The following is a 19,750-nucleotide window of genomic DNA, read 5'->3' as shown; positions in this document are numbered from 1 at the left end:
ACTTAGTAATTACTTCTTGCATTTCAGAAGTCTGTTAAGAGGAAATTTTGTAATGCAGTTGTTGAGGAGCATTTGGGGGAGACTATGATTCCTACCTCAGTAGTTGTACAATAGTTGTACGTTGATGCACAGCTTAGGACAAGGTTGGCCACACCATCCAGGAAAGTAAAACAAAGACCATCATGGTAATGTGTCTTTAATTTGGAGTCAATGTCAGCAAATAACCTGGTCCGCAAAATACTAGAACTTTACAACAGCAATAACATTACATTTTTACATACTTTGTGTAAGTTAAGACAATATCATGAAGAAACTGTTACAAAGGGTCTCTCTGCATGTTCTAGATTGTATTGCAAATGTGTAACACATCAGTTACTTCGACATAACAGTACAAAAAGGAATTTAAATAGACATCTAGCTTCTGGCTGAAGACAAACCAAGATCTTTTTCAGCTGCCAAATCAAATGTGCTGTTATTATTAATGTTTATATTTTCCCTGCAGGACCTGTCCTTCTACAGCAGAGGGACTCCAATGGAAATTTGCCACTGGATTATGTTGAGTCCGTACCAGTAAAGCAAGAACTTTTGAACGTTGTGCATCCAGGAGAGAGCACTGAAAGCTTCTATGAATGCACACAAGATTTTTGCAGTCAGCAGAAAGAACTGTGGTTGATTTTATTTAGTAAGATGCTGCTGAATTTTTGTTCCATTTATAATCTGTCCTCACCCTTTACTTCGACTCTTAGAGAGGTAGCTTGTTCAAATGTACTTCCAGCAATGGCTCGTGATATCTGTAAGATGAAAAATACATTTTCTGGGGATTGGTTAGTAGACACATATTTTAGAGAGCTAGAAACTTTTGAAAAACTACCACAGTTTCTTCAAGAAATATCGGAAAACATGCTTTTCTTCCCTGGAGAACAGAAGAAGACTTTATTAGCAGCTCTGGAAAACATGGCAGAGGAGTATCAGTTATTTACTTAAAACTTTCTAACAGTTAGCTTCCAAACAAGCCACATTAGTCAAATCTGGACTGTTAACCCTTGGTATTGGGCTAATTATCTTTTTTCCAGCAACCAAAGAAGTACAAATTTCACAGCCCTACATGAGCCGTACATGTTTAGCTCTCATGTTGTTAATACTTTCCTCTAGCAGAACCTGGAAGTCAGGTGCATTGATTCAGTGCATTGTTTAAATAACATTTCCCAGTACCACTGACTTACAGTGGTCAGACAGATCTGCGTGCCTGTGACCATCGCAAGAGGGTGCTGTATTAATTGCACTAAGTTAAACTTTGTATTTTATGTCCTGGAAATCTTTGTTACCAATCTCACACCATAATTCTCTTTGGTTTCCATAGGTAGTGACCCTAAAGTTAAAACATTACAGGTAACACTTTTTCCTTGAGGAAGGCTTGTGCCTATATATTGTAATATCCTTTAATAAAACTGACGTATCTGTCACTAAACAAAAGCATATGGAGAAGATATTCTTTCTATCCATTTTTGTTTTATTTATCCCTGTCCTGTAAAAATTCAAATTAAGTTACATCTTGTGAAATACAAAAAAGAAGGTAGTATGTCATTTACAGAATCAGTGTGCTGGCATTTTGCATGTCTGTGTTAGTTTGATAGAAATGGTCACACAAGGGCATGTGGAAAATCTTCTTCTCCCTCATCAGCACCATGGCGCTCATAGTCACGTTCACTTGTGCAGCGACTGACTTGAGGCCCAGATACTCGGGTGATTTGCAAAACTGCAGTAAGTACCACTGACTGCAGCTTTAAAACGATCAAGTCATCTTGCTCCTTTCCAGGACAGTGATGCTGTGAAGCGCCAAATCCGTCAGCATAACTTACTGTGTCCTTGGCTTTGCTCTAACTTGTGTTGGCTTGCAGTGGTTTGATAAATCCATTACACTGGCAGTGTATAAAATGATCTTGTAACACTCCTGGGATTCCCTCAACTAAAGATGCCGGTGGAAGCAGGGGCACAAATCTAGTTATGCTGGCAGGTGAATTTACAAAGGATTAGACAAGACAGTTTATGTACTGGGCATCAGATTCTGACACTAAGTATGGATCTCCTTAAAAATTACACCCCCTTTAATGTGAGAATTTTGTTCTCCATTCTGTGAATACATGCAAACTACACATGATAAATCCTCTAAACTAATCCTCTAACCTAATTTAGGATAGTGTGCTACATATTCTATCAGATGGTCCTTTTAATTAATTAAGAAAAAGAAAATCCTGTTCTGTTCTTTAAAGGTATCAAGGCTCATGTGGCAGCAACTACACAATTGTGCTGCATAGGGTTGGGGATGTGGAAGAGTTACGTGTTTTGGAGAGCCCTTATTGCACATTTATACAGCAACAACTATTCTTCCTGCCTTTCATCTGTAGAGATCCAGTGCCAAACTCGTTTCAGAGGAGGGTCTGGGAAAGGAGAACCTTCTAAGAGAAGTTTATCTCTTCCAAGAGAGAGGAAAGCGCTGCTTTAGAATGAGGGTACCTGACTTTCTCCTAACATTCAGTAATAGATCAGGAGTAATTTACAATCTTAGCCTTCACAGGGAAGGTACTAATTAGCAACATTTCCAATTCCAATTCTTCTATAATAGCAATTTATAATATTTCAAAAAGAACCCTAAAAGAAAGGGTGTGGATAATAGCTGCTTCTGAAATTGATGTTACTTGACTAGAGGGAGTAAGTTACATTGATGCAGCTGGCTTGCAGCACATCAAAACTTCCATTTAGCCTTTCTGCAGCTGATATATACGATCTCATAGCAATCCTCTGAAGATGCTTAGACTGAGCTGGTCTTGGAACCAGACCTTCATTACAAATGTTCAGTGTTTATTAATGACTGATTATTATTTTTATACATGCATGCAGAACAGCCTGTTCTAATAGAATAAATGGTCAGTGCATATTGGATTTGTTTCTATTTGTGCAATTTTTATTTTTCTTTAGTAAGAAAGCAGCACCGAAAAAAACTGTGTCATATACGAGATGGATTCATAAATGTCAGAATTCTTTGTTGCAGGATGTGATGAAAGAAATGCTATGTCCATACTTTCTAAAGAAATGCATGTTTTGCATTAAGTTGGCAATAGCAACATTTCTTTAGTCATGAGTTTGGTAGGTAATTGGGAATTTAAAGTAATTGGGACTCAGAGAACCACAGAAAAAGAATTCTAGTGGATCTGGAAAAGCAGATGTTTTAGAATATTCAGATGTAGTTACTGAAATGAAAACAGGAAAAGCATTTTTTGGTCTGATGACGATTCTGCTTACATATCCAAGATATTCCCACAATTACTTGGTATTATCTATTATGTCAATTAGATGGGGACGGGGCAGGGGTTGGAGGGGGGGAAAGCACATCAGTCATTTGTAAGTCCTACTTACCTATTTAAACTAATTTCAAGTACATCTCTCCAAGATTCTGTAAAGAAAAGCAGATAACATGCAAAGTGAACATTATTAACATTGCAAAATGAAACATTCAAAAGTTAGGAAATGTCTGAATTAATATTCCACATGTAGCCCCAACTTAAATATTGTCTGTGTGCATCATCAGTCTTTAATTATATGGTGACACAATTTTGTTCTCTCTAATGTCCTTCCAGTTTAAGGATCATATACTTAAAATTTTCCTGTTATTTCCCAGTTATGCTCTTAACAGAATTCAGATGCTCTTAACAGAATTAAGTCTAATACATATTCAATTTTATACATACTCAAGTTTGCAAACTCCATATCCTTAAAAATTCTTAAGTATATCATCTCAGTCGTATTTAACATAAAATTATGTGCTTCATCTGATTTGTTAGAGAGTGCCTGTTCTCTTTCAGAATAGCAAAACTTTCCTGTTAAATCATGATTGCAATAAAGTGAGATCTATTAAGTGATTAAACTGTCTGCTTTTTAAAATCCCATTTGGTTTGTAGGGTATTTCCCACTTCCTGGCTTAGTTAAAAGAACAAACAAAGTCAGCCAGCCCCCCTCCTCTTTTTCTCTCTATGCCCATGTTTCACATGCTGGCATGCTTTGCAAGCATGAAGGTACATCTTCATCCTCAATCAACCCTATTTTTCCCAGGGCTTTAAAGAGTTCTTCATTATTCTTCACCTTCAACAAGCACATGTAGAATATTATTTTTGCACATGTAACAGATGCTGCCCAGACAGGTGAGTAGCCATGGTCAGCAGCACGGGATCTGGTAGCAGCAAGATAGGAGGTAGAGCGAACTGGGATATAAAGTCAGGAGTTATAATTGCATGCAAAGGTGTTCTTCAGGCTTCAAAAGTTGCCAAAAAAGTTGTATTAAATCAAATTTCAGTGTTGTATTTTCTGACACATATTCTTTGTTTCACATCACTGCCATTACTAGATAGGAAGCACATCAGTCCATGTGCAAAAATCTTGATGATATTTGTAAGACTTTTTGCACAGTGTTTCTTTATTTCAAAATGATCTCACTTGTTGGCAAATAAGTCACTACTGCCAGCATGCTAGGAGCCTGTGCTCAGGCATTTTGCTGTTGATTTGTTTTATTTTTGTTTAGGAGTAAAGGTTAGTGTATAAAATTCAAATATTCCTGTGGCTTCAATAACCATTTCAAATTTGTTATGGCAGAGAGGGTGTTCAAACCTCAGAGCTTGAGCTCCCTTTAAACTATCTAAATAGCCCTGAAGCTCTTTCCTGCACCATCTACCATCCTGACCGATGTTACATGGCTGCATTGCACAAGGGCAGCATCACAAATGCCCTGTGCAGAGTCGGTATCTGACCCCTGCCTCATCCCCCTGCGCGGGGCACTGGTGCGGCCGCCCCTCGGGCCCTGGGCTCAGGGCTGGGCCCCTCGCTGCAGGAGGGACGCGGAGGGGCTGGAGCGTGTCCAGGGACGGGCAGGGGGCTGGGGCAGGGGCTGGGGCACCGGGCCTGGGGGGGCGGCTGGGGGGCTGGGGGGGGCAGCCTGGGCAGGAGGGGGCTCAGGGGGGACCTGGTCGCTCCCTACAGCTGCCTGGCAGGGGCTGCGGGCAGCGGGGGTCGGGCTCTGCTCCCAGAGAACAAGGGACAGGGCCAGAGGAAACAGCCTCAGGTTGTGCCAGGCAAGGTTTAGGTCGGGTACCAGGAAAAATTCTTCACGGAAAGGGTGGTCAGGCATCAGCACAGGCTGCCCGGGGAGGGGCTGGAGTCACCGTCCCTGGCGGTGTTTAAAAGACGAGTAGACATGGCGCTGAGGGACATGGTTTATGGCGGGCTTGGCAGTGCTGGGTTAATGGTTGGGCCTAATGATCTTAAAGGTCTTTTCCAACCTAAACGATACTATGGTTGTACGACAGACTGCCCCTTCGCCTATACATTGAAGGACCACACTGAGCCTTTTTGCCTTAGCGCCATGCCATGCTCCCAGTGTCCAGTAAATCCAGAGTAATCCATCTCTAGTTTATTGTCAGGTTAAGTACAACCTTCATGTGGTCTTACATTTAACTTGCACTAGCTGCATTAAGACACTTTTTTTCTTTTTTCTAAACAGGATCCAATTTAGTGGCTATATAGGCCAATATATACAAGCGGTTATTTCATCACCTCCTCTGCCATGTACAAATGTACACACAAATGACTGTGTATTTACTCTGTGGGTGAAACGTGCCAGGCTGAGTGCCAATCCCAGAGGAACACCCTGAGAAACATTTCATGCTCAGTGATTACTCCCGAATGCATGCTGTTTAAAATATGTCAGATGGTAACTCCTTTTTTTAATCTGTTAAATGCACATTAAATTATTACAATCATCAAGCTGTAATATATAAAGATCCTTAAAAGTTCATAAATTTATCATCATATTTACCAGGATATGAAACGATGTTTCTTCAGGAAAAGAGCTTTAAAAATTTCACTTTGCAAAATATTCGTCTCTGCTTTCATATTCAGATAAAGATAGTGAAAATGCAACGCATTTATCAACCAAACTTGTAATCTCTGGGAAAGAAAAATGGCTTCTGGTTTGTCTGAGAAGTTACTTTGAGCCACGATATCAATAGATACTATTACAGAAGCACATTTTAGGCAACTGAGTAAATGCAACATGCCTTCTTTTAAAAAAGGATGAGATGAGGACCATGCAGCAGGCTGTCCTGCAGGCAGGCAGGGAACCCCGTGCAGAAGAGATGAAAGAGTCAAGCTGCAGAGCTCCAGTATTGCAATCTGCACAGGCATCTGTGAACCAGGTGTTTGGAGACCATGATTAAATTGCTCCAAAAATAATTAGAAATATTAAGAAACAATACTTCTATCTGCCTAGAGCTGACGATAATATACCTAAAAAAAGGATTATGAGACTATTTTGCTGGTTTTTAACAACGTTAGGAATTTCTGTTACCACCCACATTCAAAAAGACTGCTGGCTGGAGAAGGAAGGAAGGAAAGAAAAAAGAGTGGTGCAAAAATACTGTGCTTAAGTCCAGTTAAGAAACTGAGATCCTGCTTCAGGGTTCTTTCAATGCAAGTTTCATTAATCTTTCAGAAGACCTATCTTATTCATGCTGGAATTTTGTCATTAATCTTGAATGTAGAAGAAGTGAAAATAAAACAGTGGAAGAGTGAACAGTCAGCTTATACAAAATGTTAAGAGTGCTGACACAGGGAAGTTTACCTGTTGTGGCTTGTCACTTGCACACAGCTGAAGTATAATTAATCTAAACCTTGTCTAACCTAACAATGAGCTTGTATACATTTGCTAAATGTCGCAGTTTTTCGGAAAAGCCATGTAAAGAAGGTCTCATTCTTGTTTAACTCCCAGTGCACCTAAATCACCTTGCTCTTCTACTTGAAAGCAGTGGATGTTTTGCCAAGGTATGTAACTATCTATATACCAGCTCATCTGTAACAAACAGTGCTTTGGAATATTTAAGGAAGCCAAAGCTAAGTAACAAATACAAAACCAAAAACAAATCAAACTAATCTACAGAGATTTGTATTTAAAAAAATATCACGGAACTGCAGTGTCAAAAATTCGGCTTGTTATTTGCCTTACTTAACCAATCAAGTCTTAACATTTGACATTTTCTACCTCTCACTAATGCTCCAGCTCTGATTTTCTTTAACGATGTTATGCTATCTACCCCAATATATACATGCACGCCTGCTGGAATTTTGCTCTGAGAGCAAATACGATTGGCAGTTCGAGGTGGTCAACAGTCACCACTTTCAGCTGTTCAAAGCACACTCTCTCTGCGCAGGGGATGTGCTATCTGTAATGGCTCTTGAACTACTGAAGATTAAACTTCATGTGGATACCATGTGGACTGATGATAACGTATCTTCTCTGTCAACCCCTTCTGATTTCAAGAGTGTTCACAGAACATGAGGAATTACCTGTTCCCTGATGGGCCTTTGCAAACTCCACACAAAAAAAGCGGGGAGGGAAACGGTAAGATTAAATGATGGGTACAGTTATCAAAGGCTCTAGCATGGATATATTTATAGGGACTTCACCACCGTTATTAAACTAAGTTTTAGGATGGGGATTTTTTTGGTTTGGTTTTGTTTGCTTCCACAAATCCAGAAAAACCTTTTCAAATGCATATTGCGCCACAGCAGCACCAGGTTTAAGGTTTAAAAAGCTCTGATATGGTATTTTCTTGTTTGCCTATGGTGACTGCTAGCCATCAGTGAAATGATGCTCGGCTTGGGCTGCTGGAGGGGGCCATCGTGGGCTGCCCATAGGAAAGAAGGAAAATTCCTGCTTCACATGACAGACTGCAATTAGGCAAGCAGGCTGCCATTTCAAATATTTCCCTTTTATTAATTCAAGCACAAATTTTGCTTTTCTTACCCTGTGCAGCATCCTGAAGTAAAGGCCTGCAAATAACAGATGAGTAATGCATCAAGTTCCTAGCAAGTACCAAATCCAAGGGAGAAATTTCGGGTCCCCCCTAGGCTTCTGTGCAGTGGCACAGGGGGAGAGGGGTCCCAACAAAACAGAATGAGGATTATGCTTATCTTTCAAAACTGTACCCTCCTCCAGGAACCTCTACAGGCCAGAGCATCTTCTGAAGGGGAGGAGATATTTCCTTTCTTTTCTTCTGCAGGGGAGCACATGCGCACTCTTGTTTCTGCAAAATCCACATAGAAATTGCAGAAATATTTACCGGTTTTATTTTCAGGTTTTCTGTGAAGCATCACCCTCAAGGCTACAGGCCATCTCCTGCCTCTGCTGCCTCTGGTACAGCCAGTCCTGGATCCTCCCTCCTCTGCACCAAGCTGCAGCTGCAGAAGGATCAATGCTGCAATTAATTGGATCCCCTCTCCCCGCAGCCTGAATAGCCTTATGGCTACTCCACCATCCTCTTAGAAAATAAGGAGCATGGATCTGAGGGCACTCCGGCTAAACAGAAAGTAAAGCTGGTCTCCCTGCCACCCTGGGCAAGTGCCATGCCCTCTGCACAGAGGTTAGTGTCCTGCACAGAGGGGCAGCTTCGTGCTGTGGTTGTCACTGACTGTACCTGCCTGCCAGTAGCCTTGCTGAAGCCAGCCTCTGCGTGCCGCAGGTAGAGGTCAACTCTTGCAGTGTTCAGGGCCTTAGCAAACATCTCCCTCAGCTGTTGCCTCCTGCCTCTGTGAGCAGAGCCAGACTTTTTTCTGATGTGGAAAGATGACCCCATAACACTTTTACAGTGTTTCATAAACAGAAGGTATTTTATCAGTCCATCTGGTAACATTGTCTTCATTTCAGAAGAGCTGCTATGTAAGATCACCTTTCCCATCCACGTTTCCTTTGATGCGTGGAAAGTATGGAAGCTTTGATGTCACCTGCTCTTCTGCCTGACCCCTTGTTAGTATTTGAGCTGTGGGGTTGGGTGGTAGGATGCTTTCAGATCTGCTCTGAACTTAAACCTTAGATGTTTTAAGTGTTCTTCTTCCATCAGTCAAAATACACTTGTTTTGAAGACCAGGTATGCTTTCTACAAAAGTCTTGCAATGCCACTTGCTCTGCATCTACCTGCTAAATCCGAGTTATTCACATTTTTAACTGTCATCCAGGAAAGAGGCTGCCTCTGCCAGCTGTTGCCAGAGCAGTCATAGCATCGCAGACTGGTTTGAGTTGGAAGGGACCTCAAAGACCATCTAGTTCCACTCGCCCTGCCGGGGGCTGGGACCCCTCCCCCCCAGCCTAGGCTGCTCCCAGCCCCGTCCAGCCTGGCCTTGAGCCCTGCCAGGGATGGGGCACCCACAGCTGCTCTGGGCAGCCTGGGCCAGCGCCTCGCCGCCCTCACAGGGGAGAATTTCTTCCTTGTGTACAATCTAAATTTAGTTTCTTTTAGTTTAAAATCTTGTCCTTTGTCCTGTAACTACAAACCCTGGTAAATGTCTGTCCCTTTAGCTTCCAAAGGCCACTCTAAGGTCTCCCTGGAGGCTTCTCTTCTCCAGGCTGAGCAAGCCCAGCTCCCTTAGCCTGTCTCCACAGAGGAGGTGTTCCAGCCCTCTGAGCATCTCCACGGCCTCCTCTGGACACGCTCCGACAGGTCCATGTCTTTCCTGTGCTGAGGACCCCAGAGCTGGATGCAGCGCTGCAGCGGGGGTCTCACCAGAGCAGAGTAGAGCAGCAGAACCCCCTTCCTTGACCTGCCAGTCTTGCTGCTGGTGATGCAGCCCAGGACACGGTTGGCTTTCTGGGCTGCGAGCGCACGTTGCCGGCTCATGTCCAGCTGTTCATCCCCAGCACCCCCAAGTCCTTCTGGGCAGGGCTGCTCTCAACCCCTTCATGACCCCCATGCAGGACCTTGCACTTGGCATTGTTGAACGTCGTGAGGTTCACGTTGGCCCACTTCTCCAGCCTGCCAAGCTCCCTCTGGACTGCATCCCATCCCTCCAGCAAATCAACTGCAGCACTCAGCTTGGTGTCATCTGCAAATTTCCTGAGAGTAAACTTGATCTCACTACTGTCATTGATGAAGATACCAAATAGCATTGGTCCTGGGGTGGAGTCCTGAAGAACACCACTTGTTACTGATCTCTATTTGGACATGGAGCTGTTGACTGTAACTCTTTGGATACAGCCATCCAACCAATTCACTATCCATCAAATAGTCCATCCATCAAACCCGTAACTCTCCAATTTAGCACAAGGATTGTGTGGGACCATGCCACAGGCCTTACAATGCTACTTGTCCAGATCTTCAGTGTGTCTGCATCATCTGGCTTAAGTAGACTGATTCTGGGTTAAGACTGAATTTTTTTTATCTTGTTCCTCAAGTACTGTGTTCAGCTGTGGGACCCCCACCATAAGAAGGACATGGACGTGTTGGAGCAGGTCCAGAGGAGGCCACAAAAATGAGCTGGGGGATGGAGCACCTCTCCTATGAAGACAGGCTGAGGGAGTTGAGTTGTTACTCAGCCTGGAGAAGAGAAGGCTCTGGGGAGACCTTATAATGGCCTTCTGGTAGCTAAAGAGGCACAAGAAATCTGGAGAAGGGCTTTCTACAAGGGCATGTAGCGATAGGACAAGGGGTAATGGTTTTAAGCTGAAAGAGGGGATATTTAGACTAGATGTCAGGAAGATATTCTTCACTGTGAGGGTGGTGAGATGCTGGCACAGGTTGCCCAGAGAAGCCATGGCTGCCCCATCCCTGGCAGTGTTCCAGGCCAGGTTGGATGGGGCTGGATGGAGCAACCTGGTCTAGCAGAAGGTGTCCCTATCCATGGCAGGGGGTTGGAACTAGATGACCTGTGAAGTCTCTTCCAACCCAACCCATCCTGTGGTTCTATGATTAAATAGCAGAGTCTATTGTATGGAGTCCACGCATGATGGCTATAGTTCTTCATTCCATCGTTAAACATCTGCCTCCTGTTGCAGGCTGAACAGGGCTGAAATTAAGAGACAAGCTGTCAACTGCATTTCACCAATGAATGTAGGGATAGAGAAATTTTTAAAACACGTTCTTTAGAATGCATGGCCTTTCCTTGTTGTATGGACGTGTGATGTAAGGAGAATGGCTACTCTTCAGCATCAGGATGGATGTCCACTCTGTCAAGGTGTGTGCAAATGAAGTATCAGTATAGGAACTGGTGTTTCTACAAGCTCAGACCTTCTCAAATAGTTGCGGTTTTGGGTTTTTTTTTAATACCAGTGAAGGAAGGTCACATTTCCTTCACTGTGTTTTAAAATTAGGAACAGAGTTTAACATTCAGGTTAGGATAGAGAAAACCCAAGAAACTCAAAATTAATGATGAACTAATGTACCCACGTGAGACAGGACAGCAGGGTAACAGTGCATCTCATGCCTCCTCTGTTACAACCCTGATCGTCTCTCAACTTCGTTACTTCCATCCATGCACAGTGTCTGCGGCTCTGGCACAGCACAGGTGAAGCGCACAACTGTCTGTATCCTCTATAATACATGACGGCAATTTCCTACTGCTGACAAGCAGATGCAGACCCACCACTTGATGCTAGATCTTCCCTTTGCTTTTTCACGACTTAAATCAAAAGGTAAACAGAAACCCTGACTTTAAACTTGCTGGCATTTGACAGCTTTGACATCAAGTTGTAAGTGTCAACTACTTCAAGAATTCATTCCTTCCAAAAAATGCCACTATTTGTTCTGAAAATGTCTGGTCAAAGTGCAGCCTCCACATTACCCTGTAGAGAAGGAAGCCAAACTGCAAAAATCATAGCACTGTATGTAATTATGATTCCTAGGACTTAACGAAGAACAGCAAATTGCACATTGAAAACCCATTTTCCTTGATGGAGAGTTCGTTAGAGAAATCCTCCTCCACCCCAAACAACCCATACGTGCTGCAATTGCCAAATTTAAACACAACCCTCCTTCATTAACTACAAATTTTCTGCTTGGGTATGGCTTTATGTTAATTTTTTTTTTCCCCCAATAAAATGCCCATTATAATTTGATGCAAGTCATACAGAGGTCAAAATCCTTGAACTGTACAGAGCAAAACTCTTAAGCTCAGATATTTCAGAGGCAAGGAACAAACAGCAAGATGCATGTACATTGCAGAAACAGTTATACAACTTCCAAAAGAGATCTCCTTCCTTTAAATTTGGATTTTACTTTCCTGTACTCTTGTTTTCTGTGCTTACTTTCATGGGGAACAACTTCAAAACATGTCACAACCAGGGAGTGGGGGATCAACAAAGTCTAGAGGTAGAGTACCAAGAGGAGGGTGGTCCAGATGGGAGTCACCGCAGGACCAAGAGAAGCAGCACTGATAAAAGACAGGAATGACTCTGGTGAACGCAGCCATGAGAAACCAAACTAACACTGAACTCCAGAGGAAGGAGGTACGTAAGGAAAACCAGAAGTGCTGACACAAAACCAGCAGCTAAAGCTGTGTGATCATATTGCCAAAGAGTTAGGTTCTGTAAGAAGAGGATTAAACCCAAGAGAAATTGGTGGATGAGGAAGAGAAGCCCACCAAAAAACACAAACAGGGAGAAAGAAGCAGGTGAGCATCACAAGGCAAACAGTGACAATTCCCAATAAGTTTAATTGCCAGTATCAGTGGTGACCAGGAAATGAGGAAGAGATACAGTGCAGTAGACTTGTGTTTGGAGAAGCGGGACCCTTCATGCTGGCAGGTGCAGGACCAGCTCCATGGTGTGTCACCAGCAACGTCTGAAGTTGAGGAGGGATGGGAAATGGGGCAGTAGCTGGGAAGGGAGGTGTGGATCTAACTGTGGTTTTCAGTGGTGGATCTCGGTAAGGATGCCAGGGGGAGGCATGTGTCTGTATTGTGAAGGGAAAATTCAAATGGGCTGGTTCCAGCCTCATAACCCACCGTTATTCTTCCCCAGCACTTTTCCAAGATGCCACCCAGACTTCCCAAAATTGTACACTGCCTCTGCCAACTGAGGCAACTGAACTTGCTTCTAAGCAAGTAAGATATTTACTTCTGGAAACACAGTGCAAAAAGACTGTTGTCCTTTAACATAAATAAAGGATGTCCTTTTAAATAAATCCCAGTCTTTAAAAAAAAAAAAAAAATCTGCCAAGAATTGATGTTATATTTGATAGCTTTCCAATTTATGAGTAATTTTTTTATTTAAACAAGCCAGACCCTTCCCCACGCCTCCTCCCCCTTCCCCAGTAGATGCATTCAGGGATGCTCAGCCTGAGGAACAGAAATGCAGCTGGGGGAAGGAACTGCTTTAGTCTCCGGGCCCATTTCTTCTGATCAAGCCATTATTTTGTGCCCGTGAGCAACAGCTCCTCCCGACATGAGTGTGACTGCTTGTCAAGCTTGTTATGTGTCCCAGGGCTAGCAACCCTGTGGGGAAGGAAAACATTTTTTGCCTTTGTTACCGTATTTGTTCAGGAGGCAGGAAAAAAGTCTTTCTCTATTTGTAACCCAAGGATAGACATGCACTGAGCAGGTTGGCTGCTAAGATGTAAATTTTTACAAGTGAGAGGAATGGTCATCACGCCTCACCATGAACTAATGAGTCCTGTAAGTGGTAAAAAAAAAAAACTACTGGAAAAGAGATTTCCCAGTTCAACAAAGAGCCAAACCCTTTTCTGTGGCCGTTGGGTGAGGCAGCAGAGCAAAGTGGGTCAGTGCCAGCTGAGGAGCTCCAGAAAGCCTTCCAGCTGCTTCAGACCACCGCGGGTATCGGTCAGCCAGACTGCTTCCCTCCTCCCTTTCAGTAATATCTAGGCATGCTGTGACATTTGTTTGATATTTCAGATTTCTGGTACTTGTGGCAATTGCACTGGCATGCACTAAGAAAAGATGGGAAGATCCTGAGCTGAAGCTCTCGTTCTCTTCCCTGCAACCGCCCAGTGCTTAACACTCCCTACAAATCTGACCATGGTCTTGCATAGCTGGTCAATGTGTTTGACTCTTCTTTACTGCTTCTGACTGGGGATTTTTCTTCATCGGTTGTGGATCTAAAAGGCTTTTTGTGACATACCTGAAAAAAGAAGAGCACGCGTAACTATGCAAGAAGTAAACTTTCAGGAATGTGCCTTCATGTCAGGGCAAAGCAGGTCAGGCAAATTGACTTCTTAAATTATTCCAGAAAATATTAATCAGCACTCTGTAATCAAAATATATATTTAAAAAATCAACATTTTAGATTTTCCTTTAATCACTCGCTGTAATTTCAGTAAAAGTTGAGTGAGACAAGCAGTTTTGAGTTTCTTTTGATTATATTAAAATGGAAAAAAATTATTGCTGTGTGACTCATAACTAGGGGTTTCGGGCTTCTATATTGTGCAACCTGAACCATAAAAAATTTTTTAACATTTAAATTTCATTCAGTACTAAGGCTGATGACGAGACAAATGTTGTAACACTCTTTTTGGCCCCTTTGGCCAAATAACTCTATTTCAGACTTGGGAAATTTAAGTTGGACATTCAAGATTCATTGACAGGGAATTTGTTTGGATTTTGCATTGACATTCATTGACAGGGTGTTTGAAGTAGGCTAAAATTGACTTTGAGCACTGAAATCCTACATAGAATAGAAGAAATTATCCAGAAGTGCAACATCCTGTGGAATGGATAGTTAAGATTTATTTCATATTTTGAATTACGATAGCTTACAGATTTTTTTTTAGTTAAGATCTGAAGTTCTTTGTTCATGAGAAATACGCCTTCTCTTGACTACTATGACACAAAAGAAGCAGAAGACTTCTAATGCCTCTTGCAGCAAGGAGTATCTGGCTCCTGATCTGATGACCTGACCTACACTTGCTCATATCTTCTGCAGCTGGCAGCAGCGGCACTGCACAACTGCTATTTGACTTCTCCTGAGACAGAGAGGCTGCTTTTAAGGAAAGGGATGTGGTGTTCACAACAAGAGCCAACTGAAGCAGCTCACCATATCTGCAATGTGGAGAAATATGGAGAGATGAAGGTGGTTTAGGACAGCTACACTAGTCTTCTGGTAAGAAGGATCTTCTCTTTCTCCACCAAGTGCGGAGGGAAAGCACCGCCAGAAGGTGAACATCTCTGGGTCTACACGCCCTTCTTGGGCTGCTCCTCACCCTCATTCCTTCTGCTTCGCCCATATCTGGTTCACCAACTGCATGAGCCTTTCGACCAGCAGCACTTCACCCACTCCCCTGAGCGAGAGAGAACAGTATGCTTTGTTAAAGCCTTCAGGTTTTTCTAGGCTGATGTCTAAAGTTTGTGTTTTATCTGGGAGTCGCTGAATTTCCCCTTTGAGAGTCAGAAGCAATGTGCCTTTTATCCTACTTTAATTAGGCAGAAAGCAATGGAAATCCAGTGTTCCACACTGGAAAATGGCTATAATTGCAATTGTGTTTGATGTAAAAAGTTTTGGTTCTTCACTTACGCAAGATTTCAGAAAAATTCTGGAGGAGGAGGAGGTATTTATTGAAAATTTGCAATACTGGTTTTGTTTGGGGGGTGGCGGGTGGGGGGAGATGAGTTGGCTTTCACAGAAGCAGCTGCACAGCAACCTGGAAATTAGCCCAGCTGGGAGGGAAAAGTTTGCCCTCGAAAGAGAAGCAGGTTCAGAAATGGAAAGCAGTTTGTGTCTGGCTGTCAGCAACACTTTGCTGCCAAGCAGGGGCAGGAGGTGCCCCTCTCCCACGGGTCAGCAATCTCTGGCTGCTGAGCAGACAGCAGCAAAGGCTTCACTACATTTTGTGTGGCCAGTACGTGATCTAGCGCTGATGAGAGAAATAATTTTCCTTTCTCTCCTTTGCTTTGTGCTCTTGGGCTAGCCTAGAATGAAATACTTCACCATGTAGCACATTTGCTGGCAGGTCCAGCAGCTCTTCCCCTTGTTGGTGCAGCTCATGCCCTGAGGGCCCACATTAGCAGATATACTGTATGCAGCCTGCTTAATTACTTTCTCATTATTCCACTGTTGTTTTAAGTGCAACAGAAAAAAAACCTTGGGCTTTATTCCACTCGGATTTAAAACGCTAAGTTACAGCACAGTAGCTCTTTAAGTTAAATCTCAGTGCTATTATGAAAAACACTTAGTTATTCCTTACTACAAAGAGAAACAGCTGTAAAAACAGGGTAAGCAAGCTCTGTGCTGTGACTTATCAGCAGAAACGTTAACTAGAACCTCTCAGATGATTAGCTTTGATGGATCCTGAGCGCTCCGACACCTACCTTAATGGTGGACCCCAATTAAGTTGCTCATTTTCACTGGACCCAAATAAAGTTGTTAAATTTTATTTTCCAGGAACAGAAGGAGTTTTGTGATCATGACAGGCATTATTCTTTTGTGATTGTTTGCAAATGGACAAGGTGCTTAGGAATGCAACCCGGCAACTTCATTCAGACTTTAGAACCAACCCGGACATGGAAGATACGCTGAAATATTTATGGCATAAGGCAGGACTGATTCTCTGCAGAGGCCTGCCACACAAAGCAGAGCAGACAAACTGCAACTAGTGAAAAGGGGTTCACCGACATGATTTCAAAATGTCCTGTTGCAGCGGGAGAACTGTATTTAACCAACATACACTCTTAGTCTTGCTTCTGTGGATCGTATTTTCAGACAGATCAGTCCTGAGTGTTTGAGGCATTAGAATAGTTCACCAATTTTCAACAAAGAGATGTTTTTCTCCCACAGCCCCCTCCACTTACATGTTTGGGGGCTTAAAACACTGAAAATCCTGCACACAGGAATATGATATTTTCATTCGCTTGCCCTTCACACCACTCTTGGGAAAATGACAGCATAGAACTTCAAAGAAAGACACTTCCTACAACCTAGTAGAGAGATACTTAAACTGTGTTTAATGCAGTAAATATGTATAACTAACTAACTTGGACATTACCACCAAAATAGACAGTTGAAATTGAGTACAGAAAAAAAAAACCCGCAACAGGGAATCTCACGCAGACCGATGGGCAACATTAAGAAGGGACAAGGCTTGCAGTGTTTATCAAAGAACTCTGCAAAACTGAAAACTGGCAACAAACATTCGCACATTGTCAAGTTGGAAGTTTGGCTTTTTTTTAAACAAAATAGGCTCATCAGTGATTCTGGCTTCATCAATAGTATGCTGCTCTCTGGGCAGCACCCAGTGGAAAAGTGGTTACACAAGCTTCGCGAATAAATTTTTTTAAAGTCATGGTGTAACAAGATCGTATTTAGGTCTGAGACTTTCTGCAGAACAATCGTTTGACTGGCGTTCTTTCAAACATAAAAACAGAGAGATCAAAATAACTGCCACACCAGGAACCGGCTATCAACGTGTCTTACTGCAAAATAAACAAATCCAGGATGATCTTTCATGAGCAATGCAGCTAACATACAACTCTTTAGACAAATGTATATAGATTTGCTTGCAAAGTATTTCTAAATAGTCTTTTCAAAAAGTATTGTTAGAGTAGTGCAATATAACTTTATCAGCAATTGCAACCAATGAGAGGTAACCCACAGAGGACCGCAGGAAGAGCTTCCCTTGAGGATGTCATCCCTCAGCTCTCCCCCGGGCAAAAATCCCCTTTAACGTCAACGGGAGCTACGACTAAGAGCTGTGCACAGGTAGTCCCTCAGGAATGAAGTCTCTGCTCACTACGCGGGGAGCTGAGCGTGGAAGTCTACATGCAGCTATCAGAATATATCCCCAAGTACTCGTTATGCAGTGGCCACTAAGACATTTGAAAATGTAAACGATTCTCGTCTATGTCCCATGTAATTTATAAAATAATGCTGTTTCCATGCAGTAGGGCACAACTGTATCAGAAGAACTGACTACATTATTAGCTAAGGAAATAAAACCAGTATATCAGTTTTACCACAACTGCAATTTTTTTCCTCTACACTATATTTCACATTGGTAACAGTTAATGTGTTACATCATACAGCGTATTAACATGATCTTGTGATCTGAAAGCAAAAACACCTTCTGCAAGACTTCCATATTAAAATAGTTATGTGCACAAAAGGTGTTCATAGCATGACACCCAAAGCAATATGGAGTTAGTCCGATAGTATTTCTGTTACAGCAGAACTATGAACTTCATTCACTAAACTGTGTAGTACAAATGAAGATTACTGGTACATATAGAAAAATCAGATAGGCAATCAGTTACAAACCTGGCAGTATTTTGAGAGAGACAGAGATTTTTAGGTCTTACAATGGAATGATAAAAATGGCAGGAACTTCTTTTGGGAGCTCCAAAAGAGATTTGCACTTGGTGTTTCTCATTATCTTATGAGCAGCCCCACTGCACAATAAAATGTTGCACCAGGAGTTAACATCAGGGTCTGGAGTTCAAGAAAATCTGCTTAAACTTAAGTGCAGTAGGTTCCACTATATTGTACTTCTCTTGAAATGTATAAAACATAGAAAATCGTAATGGTGACTTACTGGATAAAAATATTAACGCTCACAAATAAACTCTGACTAAATTTTTGAGTCAGATTTAGATTTACACCTTTTGTAGATTTAGTCGGTATGGTTTGAGCATTTCAGGTATCTTTGACCACCAAGTAGCAGTGCATATTTACTGTTTTAGATTGGTTCCTCTAATGTGCTATGCTGCTTCCAGCAAGGCTTTCCAATGGCAAAACCCTACTTGAAACCTTCAACAAACGTCTTTACAGTGCGAAATATATCTTCAACGAGAAATGCCTTTTTACAATATTTACAAAATCTCCCCATTAGGTAAAAAGGCAAAATAAATAAAAAGCTTAGAGAAAAGAAACGCTGCTTGGGTCGTCGTTTTTTTCTTTTATCTTCCCCCTGCAGATGCTAGTCTCCTCAAAACATGAAGCTGGCTAGACGGGGTTGTTTTTCTTCCTCTTGCTTGGGCTGTGACTGGGATCTTGTTTCAGTTCATGGTATTGCACCTGTTTAAACACAATGTTCAGAAAGAAACCGGTCAGGTGGTGCTGGCTAGGAAAAGAAAGATTTCTGTTTTTTCCCGGGGGGGGGGGGGGGGGGGGGAAGAAAAAAGAAAGAAAAAGAGAACTATTCCCCTGCAAACTATACAGGATCTGCAGCTGTGATTCAACAATGACAGACTGGATAGATCCAGAGGGAGAAGGAAAAACAGTATTAGGAAAATCCTGCTGGGAAGTAACACTGTGCTGACGTCAGCTTTAAGAAAGCTTTTTTTTTTTGTTTTCTCCATGGGCTGTAATGGAGAATAAACAGTGTCCTCTTCAATGAATTTGATTAATATTCTCTGTAATATTTCTTAAAAGCTTGCTTATTTTCAAAGGCCTGCCACAGAGGGGATTGGACTCAGAGTGGGTACGTGCACCCACGTCTCCTCTTTGAACCAGCTCTGAACCAAAACCGTTAACCAAGGAATATGGAAAGTATACAATCTTTGTGATATTGGAGGTGATTTATGTGCCTGACATTATCTTAATGCTTGCACCCTCTCAAGAGATTGCGTGCTGCATTACAAAAGCTTGTAATTCACAACCAGCTTATTTTTAAAGGAGTTTATAAGCATGGTTGAACTATGGCCACAGCAAACACTTTCACCCCAGGAAAGGAGAGGCTGAAGTGCTCTCAGAGGGCTGCCACAAGACACTGGGCAAAGCTGCCCGCTGCTGACTCCATCTCCTTTCATCATTTGACCTCCCTGTTCCCTTGCTGCACGCCCTGACAGCCTCAGCTCCAGCGTGCCCTACGCAGTGCCTTATCCCAGTCGGATTCACATAGTGCTGGAGCATGCTTAACACAAACTCCACCACCTTCCAAACATTCGCCCTTTTACTGACTGCTCCTAAGCATCTTCAAAGGCACAACCAAAGTAG

The 19,750-nt window shown here is 42.5% G+C and overlaps 2 protein-coding genes across 13 annotated transcripts in view; one reads left to right on the top strand and one right to left on the bottom strand.

Moving 5' to 3' along the window:
• Positions 1–3,048, top strand: part of SLF1 (SMC5-SMC6 complex localization factor 1) — a 50,308-nt gene extending 47,260 nt beyond the window's left edge. For all 8 annotated transcript variants that reach the window (XM_080372344.1, XM_080372347.1, XM_080372343.1 and 5 more), the window contains one exon: positions 503–3,048. In XM_080372344.1, the coding sequence (XP_080228470.1) occupies positions 503–984 (482 nt within the window). In that variant the 3' untranslated portion in view covers positions 985–3,048. The remainder of the gene's footprint in view (positions 1–502) is intronic.
• A 13,693-nt stretch (positions 3,049–16,741) lies between these two features.
• MCTP1 (multiple C2 and transmembrane domain containing 1) overlaps positions 16,742–19,750 on the bottom strand; it is a 277,984-nt gene continuing 274,975 nt past the window's right edge. For all 5 annotated transcript variants that reach the window (XM_080372351.1, XM_080372354.1, XM_080372352.1 and 2 more), the window contains one exon: positions 16,742–18,829. In XM_080372351.1, the coding sequence (XP_080228477.1) occupies positions 18,758–18,829 (72 nt within the window). In that variant the 3' untranslated portion in view covers positions 16,742–18,757. The remainder of the gene's footprint in view (positions 18,830–19,750) is intronic.

The sequence above is a fragment of the Falco punctatus genome (assembly GCF_963210335.1).
Source record: "Falco punctatus genome assembly, chromosome: Z".
Classification (NCBI taxonomy): Eukaryota; Metazoa; Chordata; class Aves; order Falconiformes; family Falconidae; genus Falco; species Falco punctatus.
This window is presented reverse-complemented; position numbering and strand designations above follow the sequence as displayed.